We start from the raw sequence: 13,813 nt of genomic DNA, 5'->3' as shown, positions 1-13,813 counted from the left end.
TGGCCTTCACTTGGTGTTGCTGGTCCCCTGTCAAAGGAAGGCCTTGTAGAATTGCTGCAGTTGGGAACTTAGAGGAAGCGAACACCGGCTTCCTCAGAGGTAGAGTTTAACCCCCCTCCTTAGGACTCCGAAGGCTATGTGCCAGAGGAGTTCCTTGCTTCTGCTGCCAGTGCTGTGTTGTCGGTTCCGAGTTCTCCACCTTCACCTGCGGCAGCCCCTGCCCCAACGACCGCATATCTCCTCATTCTGAGTACGCTCAGCCTGCGCATGGGAGGCAAAGTCCAAGGCATGTTCCTGTTCCTCTGGGGGGTCACCTTTCCTATTCATGGGTTAGGTCCTCTCCAGAGTGGTCTCCGCCTTGTGGATCCTCTAAACGGCGCCCAGCTTTGCCTCCACCCTTTTGCAGCTCGTTGGAGTGTGGTTCCCCTGTGGAGGTTGCTTTACCCCTGCTAGTTCGACACTCGCCATCCTCGCCTGTTCCTGGTCGAGAGTCCAGGAGTATTTGCTGTTCCCCTAGGGGTTTCCAGTTCACCACGTCTTCCTCGGCGGACTGCAGGGCACTACCCAGCGGTCTCCACCTTCGCCCATCAGTGCATACATAAGGAGCTCTCATTGTGACTATTGTGATTGTAGGACATCTCGTCATAGATCCAGAAGCAAGTCAGAGCGTGAACCAGCCCTCTCTCCTCACCACGCTTCAGCAAGTGAACATCCCTCTTCTCGCAAGTGTTTGCTATCGCGTGACCGCTCTCCTTATGACTGCTACAAGTCATGTGACTCTTCTAGGCATAGGAACCTTGAACGCGATCTACAGTCCTCGCGCAAGTGCCCATCTTCACACATTCCAGTTGCCCACTCGCCCAGACCTCCTGCTGCAACTCGCCATGAGCATGTGATTGACGCACACTCGGCCAGACCTTCAGGTTCACCTCGCGATCCAGCCCCTCCTTGCTCTGCATCATCTGCTTATGAGCAAACAGCAGAGCGTAGTGACACTCCTACCCGTAGCCTTCCATCAGCACATACCCAGAAAGTAGAATGTGAGCATCAAGTGCCACGCATCAGTCCAGCACCGAGGAACCGACCAGCAGAACATAGCTGACCAGTACCCTTCATAGTCGCCTCGAAGAGTTCAACACGTGTTTTAGAGCCCTCTTCCACGCGTTCTCCTACTCGCTCTTCCAAACCAGAGCGGCAGGTCATGCCGGTCCCTTTATGGTCAGATCCAGGTTCCAAAACCTAGGTCTTCTAGGAAGTGCTCTTCATCCCGTGACCTATTTGGTGAGAAGCCCTCTTCCTACCCAGCCTTCAAGAAGGAAGGTCCTTAGTTTTACGCCTCGGTGAAGGTGGCAAGTCTAGCAGTCATCGGCAACATCCATGAATACACGCAGGATCCTGTTGGAAAGTCTATCTCGTCGAGCTCCTCTTCCCCTTTTGCCGACCCGAGACATAGAACTACAGTAGCAGAGGCTCCCAGAGACCAGCATTATATGTTAGTCTCTCCGATCAGATCCAGGATGCGGGTTCCTACAGGCACAGCGTAGGTGGTACAGCAAGATTTCTCCAAGCTGCACATAACTCTAGTCATGACTACGAAGAAGAGGAGGAGACAGAAGAACTCTACTCCTCCCTCAGGTGACAACCTTTACCCTCGTACAAGACGGGGTTCGTGATTTCGAGAGAAATCTCCCTGACATTGTTGTACCGCCTCTCCCCCATCAAGGTGGTTTCACCGGAGCAGCGCACCACCTATGTCTTCAGACCAGCTCCAGTCAGCTCTGAAGGAAGTTCCTCAGTCCATCAGATCCAGGGAGGACTCGAGACTTTCCCTGCTAGAGGAGTTCCTTCCTCCCTGAAGGGAGAGCAAGGATTTGAAGACTATTCCTAAAAACACCTTGGCTAGGTCTTCCTGGCAGACCTAGAAGACTCGTGAGGCAGCGCCTTCAGCGGCAGTGACGTTTTCAAGAGACGTTCTCATATCCAGGTATGATAACGAATCCAACCCAGCCCGGGCGCCTATGGATGAGCGTTCGTGGTTGGATGACGATCAAGACTCACACAATGAGATCTATCTCCCTAGACCACCTAGTCTGAAATACACTGAAGCATAGGAGAAAGAGTCTTAGTCTGTATGAGGGCCATTAACGGCCGAGACGATCCAGCCGTTGCCCAACAAGAGGGCAAGGACACCGTTTTGGACCATGTCTACATCTCCCTGAGACCTCTGAAAGCCAGCGCAGCTTTGCCTTGGTCCAGGGGGTTGAAGGCTAGGAAGAAGGTATGACGAGCTCTATTCGTGCAGGCACATCCTCAAAGCTCTTACTGTCTCCTTTCATCCAGCAGAGGAGGTATTACGAAGTCTCAGACGAGATACACTCATCTCTTCCACTAGATCCTGCTATCGAACCCCTGGCAGAAGGCTTTCCAGTCTTCCAGTTACCTTCTTGGCTGCAGATGCTCTCAACATGGAGAAGGTCATGAAGTTTGCCAAGCAGGCAACTTCGTGGCTAGATCTATGGTTGGGGTCCGTTGGACACCATTAGAACTGAGGATTGTTCCAAAGAGAGCACGAGAAAATTGATGGCGACTTTCCTCTTATCGGGAACGCGAACCGTGGAGTTCCTCTCCCATCAGGAAGGGCAATCTTCCCACTTGTCCATCAATGGGGGGGATGTCTACAATGCTGGTGGCAGTGGTGGCTGCCGCACGGGGCCAAACCCTGAACAATCTCATGATTCATTCAGGGTATTGCGCCCCATTGACGCAATCTCTTCTTCTGTTGACTCAGAATTCAGTTCTATCTAGCTCCTACACGAAGGGATCTATGAAGGAGCTGGCCCTCTAGCCCGAAGTCCAGACCATATTGGAGAAGGGTGTTCTCCAGGAGGTCCTCGACTGATGCCCAGCCTTCTTCAGTCGACTCTGTCTTTTAAAAAAGGTGTCTGGAGGCTGGAGACACATCATTGAGCTCACAGCTCAGAACAAGTTTGTGCTACAAACTTCATTCAACATGGTGATGGCAGACACTGTCAGACAAGCAGCAAAAGTACAGAATTTTGTGCACACCAGACCTCAAAGACGCATACTTTCAGATCGCAGTCCATCCATCATCAAGGAAGTATCTAAGGATCATCCACGACAACAGGCAATACCAGTTCAAGGTGCAGGTTTTCACAAGAGTCTTCACCCTAGTGTCAACCTGGGCTGACAAGATTGTCATGTCTCTTAAGATACCTGGACTACTGGCTGAGTCTAGCAGACTTGGGGCTACCCTTCTTTAGCACCGAGACAGACTCTTTGAATTTGTCGCGATCAGGGGATCATGATGAATTTCGAGGTCATCCCTGCTTCCATCACAGAGACTGGTATACAGTACCTTGGAATGATCATTGACACTAGCTTGCAGAAAGTCTTTCAATCAGATGACAGAATCCAGAGGCTGAGGAAGGTGGCAAGCCCCTTTCTCCAACGAGATGCTCTCCCAGCCCAGCGGTGGCTACGTCTCGAAGGTCATCTGACATTCCTGGTCTTTCTTGTCCGCCACGGCCGGCTATGAATGTAATCCCTTTATCTCCAGCATTTTTTCTTTATTGAGTATTGAAATAGTGATGCCTTTAAAGAAAAGTTATGGCATATTTTTCAAATAATTTCTAACCTTGAATTTACCTTACAAAACCTGATATCACGCACATAAAAAGCAACCACAATTGCTTCTAGCCAGTGGCTGTCCTTAAGAAAGAATGAGAAATCAAATGGTGACAGCGTAGGGGACACATTTTACATAACCACTCTTATTCCCAGCATCTCTATCCAATAAGAACAAAAGGTTTTACATAAGTTTTTACATAAGTTATGGCTACATTTTTTTTTTCTCTTCTTCCAATGGTCTTAAATTTAAGATGAAGAGAACATGAATTCTTGGTAAGTATTGAAATAATTAATTTTAATTTGAAAACTATTTTTTTATAATTGTTTTCAGCACCTTGAAGAGTTGGTTACTTTTGTATATGGGTCAGCGTAAGGATTAAAAATTTTCAGAAGTAGACCTTGGTGGAAAATGTGATGGATGGTTGAATACAGTAATTTATCAACCATCACTGGTCTTCTATTCCAGGCACCCCCCCACGATAGTTGAAATAGATACAGAAATGTATATTTTTTTCCAAGATTTTTGTAATTTTTCATATTTTCATTTTATTTATAAATTTAAGCTTTCATAACCCTCCCAACACTCTTCTAAACCTGTAATACACTTTAAACACTTTTAAGACAAAACTTACTTTTACTGTAGCCATCCTTACATATATGTAAATAAACTATATGTCCATTTACTGTGGCCAAAAAGTACAGCTATATTTAAAATAAACAGGATTTTGATAACACTGATTTTTAACTTGACTGTATTCAATATTGTAATAATAATTGTAATATTCACATGGTATCGTATTATAAAATACTATCTAAGCTTTCCAAATCAGATGATTAAGCAAACTACTGAATTATTTTTTTCTCTAAAGAGTCTATTATTACTTGGAACTATCATTTTTATTTTACCATATAAAAATATTTTTTTTTTTTAGCAAAAAAATATATTTCACATTTTATTTACTATTGATTTTAATGACAGATGGAAGTTGATGGGTTTTATCGATTTTGCCAATGCTTGATTACAGACCTAAGGAGATTATTGACTTTTTCTTCCTCCAAGTCTTTCGGTAGTTGTATTTCTTTTTTTTTTTTTTTGCAATTTGGTTTACCTTCTCCCCAGCTCCCTATTCGCAAAGCGCAAGGGCTGAGGCCATGGTAGGCCTTAGGGCCCCATTTTAGGTCCTTTCATTAGACCCACCTATGGAAGAAAAGAATTCATTATATATGAAAACAGAAAAATATGGAATATCAAATAAAAAAATTATGAATTATATTTCATCAACTTTATTAAAAATAATTTATAATGAATTGTTCAATTTCTTTGCACATCAAACTTGATTGAAGCTTTTTATTGCTCATTGCATGTTTTTTTATGACTACCACGGGACTACCTTTATGTAAAATACTTTATACTTTCAGTTTTTAATAAAGTTATGCTTATGAGAGATTTTTGACATTGGTAGTTCAATGGTTTCATGATATAATTTTTTGTAATGGTGTGTTTGAGTGGCATTTAATTTGAGATTATGTTTTCCAGGTTTTCCCATCGCAGAAGTATCTGCTAATGGAAGCTTTTTCATCACAAAACCTCCTAAGACAGGTGGCATAGTTACCAAAGGAACTATAGCAGAGCAGATGCTTTATGAAATAGGTGATCCACGGGCATATATTCTTCCAGATGTTGTATGTGATTTTTCAGAAGTCAAGTTGGAGGAAGGTCAAGACTGCGTTAAAGTTGTAGGAGCAAAGGGGAAAGCACCAACAGACTCTTACAAGGTTGTATTTAATTTATATAGTTAATGCTCATAATGTCAAGGTAACCATTCTTCTCATTTGTTTTTGGTATGAAGTTAATACCATAGAATTATATGTTATGCAAGCAAAAATTTAATAGGTGCTTGAAAATCATGTAGTATTACAGTCTACTTTCTCCACTTGTAGTTAACATTTAGTTGGCATAGATTACTCATTAGTATAAAAGACCTACACTAGTCTCCCTCAAAGTTTTAGCTTTTTTTTAATGTTCTAGATACTGTAATTGTGACTAGTATTCTTGAGAACTTTTAATAGATTCACTTTTCAAGGAGATTTCATTGCTTCAGTTCAGTCCCTTATATTTATGATGTTACAGTTTTGTTACTTATATTTTGTTAGCTTTTTAACTTTTTCTACTAAGTGTAAACATTAGCGGTGTTTAAGCTGTGTGCTTCTCAACTTATTTCTTGTAGTGTGTTTGCAAGTTTGTTTTTTTTTTTTTTTTTTTTTTTTTGCAATTCATGCTAATCTCTCTCTTTTTCCATTTGACCTCTTTTCATTTAGTATTTTAGCCTGTAATTTAGCTTTCTGCACCTACTCTAATTTTTTAATGACCAGCTATTCTATATTATTTAAGCACAATTTCATGTTCTTTCTTTTTGTGTAATTTACAGTTCCTGTACTTTACTCCATTAACAGTGTTGGGTATTTTAATTCAATCTTATGATTGAAGCTAGGTTCATATCTTTGCTAAGACATTTTATTTATTCTTTTTTATACTGTATATTGCTTGGTTATGGTTTTCATATTTTAACCTTATTCATTCCTTTTCAACCTCTGCATTATTGCTTACCATACCATAGTAGGTTATTTTTTTTTATTTTTCCCTCCTGAAGAAAATTCTTGCGGGTGACCTTGCTCTTGCTGTTTTTGTTCCTTTTATTTTTAAAAGATTTTCATTCCTACACAGATACAGACTCTTGTCCTATAATACGAGTATGTTTTGAGCATAGCTGGAACTTGGCTATTAAAGTTAGCTGTCGGTAATTACTGGCAAACAAGAACACTAAGTAGCGACTTTGTTTTAAGCTGGCGGATAGTAAAGGTGTGCTTCCTGCTCCCTGAACTCTGTTTTAATTTTTTTTCTTCTGTATATGACTGAGAGTTTGTGTAACCTGCTGGTATACACTTTTTGTTCCAATTTAACAGCATTTTTTCTGTCTATTCCCTCACACGTGTTGACTAGTGACAACGATGTACATAGTAAGTGAGGAATGAAACGTAATTGCACTGTGGATAGAAGGAAAATTTAGTTATTCCTTTACCACTATCACACCTTCGTCTCTTTACTCTGACAGTGGATCCACACATTCATCAGCCAGAAGAAGAAAGGTTCAGATTTTTTCCCCTTTTCAGATGACTAGTCTTTTGAGATCGATTGATTGAAGAAGTTGCATATACTGTATGTGACTACTAGTGTTTCTCTCCCCGTGGGAGAGACAGTGTTGCCAATCCTTCACCGAGGATGAAGAAAGAGACGACAAGCTTATGCGCTTCTTTGAGTTCCATTTAACCTATTTGTGATTGTGCGACACTACGGAAGCGTTGTCTAACCGGCTGACGATCACATATTCCTACATTAATGCCACTTTGCCTGTTCATGATTGCGCCCCATCTCATCTGCTCGTGATCACATGCTTCTATGGGAGCACCAACTAACTTGTTAGCAATTGCTCTCCTACAGAAGCACCACCTCACCTAGTCACTGTCAAGCTCTCCTACTGGAGCATCACCTCACATAAGCCATTGATGATGCACTCATTCTTACGAGCAATCACCTGTTTGGGTGCACACTCCTACAAGAGCATACTTTCTTAATTTAGCATGCACTCTAATTTCAACATGCATTCTTCAAGCTTTTTCCTGTTTCTGATTGCATGTGATCTTCAGAGCTTACGTACCTTTCAATCGATACACTTACTAATGATCTTTAGCATTCACTTGCTTAAGTGTCCATCACTTATGGCACACTCAATATTATGAATATTCACCTACAGTATTCACCTACACTCCTATGAGAGCACACTCTTCAGACTACCATGCTCTCATTTTAGCACATATTCATCAACCTTGGAGCATTCACATGCTGGCACACGTCCAAAGGGGACGCAGGCCCATCTGTTGGGTGATCTACTGATTGCATTCAAGTATGCTCACCTGCAGAAGCTAAGTACATTGCTTTTCATGCACACCACTCCTTACACAGGTCGCACTAATGTGATCTTGATGTCACACTTGTTCGCAAACAAGCATGTTCTACAGCTAGTGTGCAATCATCACATCACGAGCGCAAAACAATTAGCAAGAATTTTTGTGAACTGGAGAGAAACTCTTATAGACGAGTACCTCTCTGTTAGTGCTCGATTCATCTGGTTGTGAATTCACACACTTCTTTTCATGTGCAATATTCAAGGAAAGTGCATTCTGTTGCTTGCTCGTTCCCGTGTTGGAACGGGAGCTTATGAATAGATACCTTAGATGAGACGCCCAATGAGTAGCGAGCAAGAAATTTTTGCATTCTAATTCTAGTCGACCAGTTCTACTGAGACTTTTCAATGGCTATACCACCGTGCAAAAATTTGCTTCTTGTCTGTTGAGTGAAGTTAGACAACATTAGTCCTGGTTTCTACCTAGATTAGATGCTGCTTGAGTCGCCAATGCACCTATGCTTCATGGCATGGAATGTTCAAGCCACAGGGCTCCTCTTACATTCTTTTGTTCAACAGTATAATGATGTAGTGAATGCTTTTTTAGTGCACGGGGTTTTCTGGCATTCCAAGGCTAATATTTGGCATGTAATTCTTACACTTTTCAGGACCATAGAGTGACTAGGGACCTTCCTGCTCGTCCTAGTCACTGAGGCACAGGATGGTTTATTGAACTGATGTTCAAAGACATTTACCACTCCTCTGCATGGATTCAGGGGGAAGAGCGATAATGTACCAAAATCCTCCACTTCCTGGGAACAGATGGGAACAGATTATGATATGAGATGAAAAACTTGCTAGGTTCATGGGAGATAAAGCTCAAGCACTTCTGATCAAGACATTAGCAACTACCTTTGTCTCTCCCCACTCTGGGACATACCTGGGTCATTCCTGGGACACTTAGATGACTCTAAGCCTCCAGTACGTGTTGATAGCATACACTCGCCTTTTACGCAAGATGAGAGGTTCTTATTAGGAATGGTTCCCGCCTCTGAAATATGTTAAGCATGCGGTATTTGTCAGGAAGTAGGTTACTGCCCTCATGACTCTCCTTTATCAGGGAGATTCCTTGGACAATTTGGTGATGCCTACGCTAAGAAGAATGGTGAGGAAATCTGCATGAGTATTAAGAATAGACTGTTCTAGGAGGTCAATCGTATTCGATACAAGAGGTCACAATAATGTCGGGAGCATCTCCTTCCCAGAAAACACATTCTGGTACATTATACAGGTTCACACCTGTTAGCACTGCTGTCTCATATGAGACCAACCTCTCCAACTTTTCTGCAGGATGTGGGATGCAGCCCTAATTCCCTTCCCTCATCAAAGGGTTCCAGAGACGACGAGACAGAAGAAGCAGGGTTGAGCGTACGATCAAAGAATGGTACAAACGTTTTGACTGTGAAAGACTATCTCACCTTAGCTGACGGATCTCATGACATGATCACCACAGACTCAGTGACCATGCACTTGATCATGATTCCACCCTTCTATATCACCACTGAAGTCGTTGTTTGTGTGGTACCGCTGTGACCAGACACTATGGTATCAATCTTTGTGTTATTCAGACAACTCGCAGTTGGATTCCTCAAGCCTGTTCTTCAGTGGTTTTTGAGTTGCGTAACTTCTGACTGCTGCTTTGGGGCAGGTTTTCAGGCCACAATATCATGGAAAGAGGAACCTATGAACATTCTCATCACATGTAAGGACGACAAAATCTTCACTTTACAAGTACTGAAGTTTCCTTGTAGTCTAACCTTCGTGTTTTCTTCTCCACAAGAACCTTCTGATTGTGGGGTCTCCAATCAAGACAAGACTTCTCGTGTTGCCCACAACCCCAATTGGGGACTTGACAATTGAAAACCAGAAATGAGAGGCCATACGATGGGGAACCACATGATCTGAAACCCCGCAATTGAAACCCACATGATTAGAAACTACTCTTGCTTTTCAGGTTATTGTCACTTTAAAGTCACCAGGAAACTAGTTCACCTGTCTTTGTCATTGATTCCTTCCCAGCACTCCTAGGCCAGAGGTCTTTCAATGCTTGAGGTCTTGGGATATGATAAGACTATTCCAGTTCATGGATTGTCCGATCCAGAACAAAAGAGCTTCCCACATTCAGAGTTTTATGGAGAAAAGATCACAAAAGTAAAGTATTTGGTATTTTTTTCCTATTTGGACGCCAAGCTCTTCTAATTCATTGGCTCGATAGTGTTTGGAACAAGTGATTGCTCAGGTCCTATCTCAGCCCTCATAGCACTCTTACAAGCACTAAGAAGCCACATTTTTCATGCAAAATTGTCGGCAATGGTCCTATCCATCCGAGATCCGAGGACAGGAACTTGCATGAACCAGTTACTCGCTGCATGATACTACGCTAGAATCAGAAAATGGACATGGGGAAGCCCAATTGGAGAAACGAAAAGAAAGATATTTAGTAAATTTAGTTAAGATATGATAGTGTTAAACAAGTCTAGATGTAAGGAAAAAACAAGAAAAACTAATTTGAAGAAAGAAAATAAACTTCTATTTGCCACCCATAAGTTAAGGCACTTGAGAGAACTATAACCTCGGAAAGCAATAGAGCCAGAAGCAGCTAAGTAAGTAAAGGAAACTAGCTAACACTCATTTTCCCCTGCATCTTATCATGGAATCATCCCGTTCCGTGTGAGGGGTGAAAAACGAATGTCTTAGGGTATTTTATAAGGATGTTGAGAGAATCATCAACCCTAATGCACTCAACTTTAGTCTGTTATCTACCAAAGTGGAGATAAAGTTTTGGTCTGATTGCCAAGATCCCCTTTCTTTCTAGTTTAAAGGTTGCTAATGAATGGCAGAGGGAAGGGACAGTCACATTGCCCTATTAAGCAAGACAATGCCCTAGAGACTGACATATACAGTATACATATGATCAGTGCCCAAGCCCTTCTCCACCCAAGCTAGGACCAGGGAGAGCCGGACAATAGTTGTTGATGACTCAAAATCCTTATCCTTAGCTCATAAGGATGGTGAGGTTGCAGTGGCCAAAGGAGCTAACAAGCTTGAGCTGGACTAAAACCCTAGTCTGACGATCACCAGGCAAGGATGTCGCCAGGGGATGTCAGGCCACCACTGATTACTCTGCAATCGGTAGACATCTAAAAGGCTTAGTATTATTATGACCACAAGTGCTCCCGGGCGACCACATGTTGATTGTATCAGGATCAACTATTTTTCATACTTCTGTTGTAGGGTGAACCTCCTCGAACTTCGTGGTGAAGGATACCACTCAGCCCTTGAAAAGCTTTCACATAGGAATTAAGTCTGAGGTTTACAAGAGTCATCTAGACGAGCTTATAGCCTAGAACTTAAGCCACATCGAACTGTTCACAAATTTACAGGTCGCTCTAGCAATCACACTTCAACACTTGGGACAAGTGCTAAATAGGGCTTCAACCCTCGAGACCATCCTTTACTATCCCAAGCCCTGCTAAGCAGGTAAGAATGGCATACCTTTGCCTGTGTCACAAGTCATTCCAGAGGAGAGAAGAGCTTTATCACCTTGGTTCAGGAGTTCATGTTCAGGACCTAGATCTGAGCCATTCACAACATGAAGTCCTCTTTCATTTCTTCCCTTCACGAGATAGCTAGCGGGAACCTAGATAACTCTCCTTCCATCCAGAAAGGACACTATAGCTATTCTCACAGCTAAAGAAAGAATAAGAAATGAGATCCTAGAATTCTGTTAATTTCCGACTTTGTGACAAATAGACGTGCTTTTTCTACAAGCGATGAGACGAAAGGACCGTCTTGGATTTAAGAGCACCAAGTCAGACATAGTGTATTGGATTTTCCCAACTCTCAGAAAGAATGTGTCAAGGGCATAGTTCCTATCAGCACACAAGACAATTTTATCGGCCCTTTACTTACACGGGTCCCTGGATATCTGTATCCTTGGCTTGGTGGTAGTTACGTAACAGATTGCGCAGCTGACCTAGCTTCCTCATAGCAGGTAAAACACAAGTCTAAAATGAGAGGGAACATGAGTTCTGTGTTCTTCCCCCTCCCAGGAGTGAAGCAGTCTCTCTATTATTTGCTGAATCAGATGCCACATGATCAAGCAACTTTTCTTTACAAACTGGGTTTGTTTAGAATGATGGCCAAAGGTATGCAACCAATTTCTCATAATGTCTATACTTTCTGACTTCGTGTCCCTCACATGGACAGAGTTTTTTTCCTTGACTGTTTACCAGTCCCTGGTAATGACCTTGCCTAACACTGGCTGCATCTTCATGCCCAGAATTTTAGGAGGTTGACAGGCGTCATCACTTTCAGCCCTAAACAGGACCAAAGTAAACCACCCATTTGTTTACTGGGAGACTTCTCTTAAAGGGCGAGGGTTTGTATCCGTGTAGGAACAAATCACAAATTTTAAAAGTGGTTTGTATTTTTCCTAACTTTATGAACCCGAGTCCTTAAGTTACAATTCGTTTCAACCACCCTGCAAGTCTATGGTTTTGGTCAAAGTGGCTATTCAATGCTGGAGGGGGTTTCTCTGCTACCTGACAGTAACTACTGACAACTGTTATAATTTCAACAGCAGAGTTCCTGCTACACTAAAAACATGCCTGTTACAATACTCGGGTCTGTATAGTTAGGAAAAGTACAAATTGCTTTTAAAAATTTGTGATGTTATCTTTTCTTTATGTTCGGTATATCGTTTCATTGCTTCATTACTTGAGAGAGAATCCCTTCACCCCTTAGATGGCTGTGTTGCTTCCCTGGGCTACCACCTTTCACTTGTACTGAATTGAGGTCTGCAATGCTATAGTGTAGATATATGGCATTTTGTTTACTTCTAATTGTGGAAGCATCTTCTTGCTTTATGTTTCTAAATCACTGTAACCACTTTTGGGGAGGATTTTGGTTCATCATTTATGCTAGGGGTAGACCACCCAGGTGTTTTGTTAGACTACTTTTTGTCTGTTGTTAGACTACTTTTTGTCTGTTGTCTAAAAGCATTATTTGGGCATTTCAGTTGCTGAGTTAAGGAATGAAAAGAATTAATCACAAGATATTATAGATAGGTACATTTTATTTAGTGACAGGGAGAGAAAACCTATTTAAAAGTTTGAAAAAGTGTCAACAGTCACAATAATAAAAAGTCAAATTTATGATTATTCATCAGATTTTACTTAGCCGGATAATGATCTGTAGAGCTATTATAATGTAATTGTGATTTAAAACTTTTTCCCGAGCTCACAAAACGCAATGTTTTTTTTTACAGTAGCAAATTCAACTTAAAAATCTTCTTTGATCACTTTTGCATAATGTGTATATCATGATCAAAGAAAATGTTACTGATTTTTCAGTCTTTTTTTCCGAGAACTGTATAGACTAGAATTTTTATATTTTTGGTATTGTATGGTAGTATACATTGAATAAAAATTGTTTTTCTTAAAGGTCAGCGCTACCTACCTTGACGGCTATAAAGTAACTGCTGTTTGTTGCATTGGTGGTCCAAAGTCTAGAGATAAAGGAATGAAAACTGCAGAAGCAATTTTAAAGAGATGTCGAAGTATATTTAAATTGCTGAAATTGAAAGATTTCACAAGGACTCACATTCAGATTCTAGGAGCTGAAGATACTTATGGAAATCTAAAAAGGTAATGTACATAATTTAATACAGTATTATAACATGATTCTAAACATCTGTTATAAATTTATTTTTATGTCTCATATTCATTTTAATATCAGATCAGGAGATGGACCTCGTGAAGGAGTAATTTGGATTTCTGTACATCATTCAGAAAAGAAAGCCTTGGAATTATTTTCACGAGAAATTGCAGCAGCAGGAACAGGCATGGCTCCTGGACTGACGGCAATTGTTGGTGGCCGACCCAGAGTATCTCCATTGCTAAGGCTTCATTCCTTTTTGATAAAAAAAGAAGATTGTAAGGTAAGGTTTAATTTAGAATAGACTTCTGTTTTATGTTTCCTTATCTTTTAAGCTGTGGTCAATGGGGATGTGACGATGCATGAAATTCACTTTGTATACTTTTGAATGAAAGTTTATTTTCTCGTTTTAGATTTTCACCTAAGCTGGTTTAGTAACTGCCATTCCCCTTGCAAAAGTTTTTTGATATACTTCAGTACAAAAA

The 13,813-nt window shown here is 41.4% G+C and overlaps 1 protein-coding gene across 1 annotated transcript in view; it reads left to right on the top strand.

The window, feature by feature from the left end:
* LOC137634940 (uncharacterized) overlaps window positions 1-13,813 on the top strand; it is a 592,943-nt gene that overhangs the window by 564,475 nt on the left and 14,655 nt on the right. Inside the window, exons 7-9 of the mRNA XM_068367504.1 lie at window positions 5,186-5,424; window positions 13,116-13,318; window positions 13,410-13,611. Of these exons, the coding sequence (XP_068223605.1) occupies window positions 5,186-5,424; window positions 13,116-13,318; window positions 13,410-13,611 (644 nt within the window). The remainder of the gene's footprint in view (window positions 1-5,185; window positions 5,425-13,115; window positions 13,319-13,409; window positions 13,612-13,813) is intronic.

This window comes from Palaemon carinicauda, chromosome 45 (genome assembly GCF_036898095.1).
Source record: "Palaemon carinicauda isolate YSFRI2023 chromosome 45, ASM3689809v2, whole genome shotgun sequence".
NCBI lineage: Eukaryota > Metazoa > Arthropoda > Malacostraca > Decapoda > Palaemonidae > Palaemon > Palaemon carinicauda.
The sequence above is the reverse complement of the archived record's forward strand: the minus strand, read 5'-3'. Positions and strand labels throughout refer to the sequence as shown.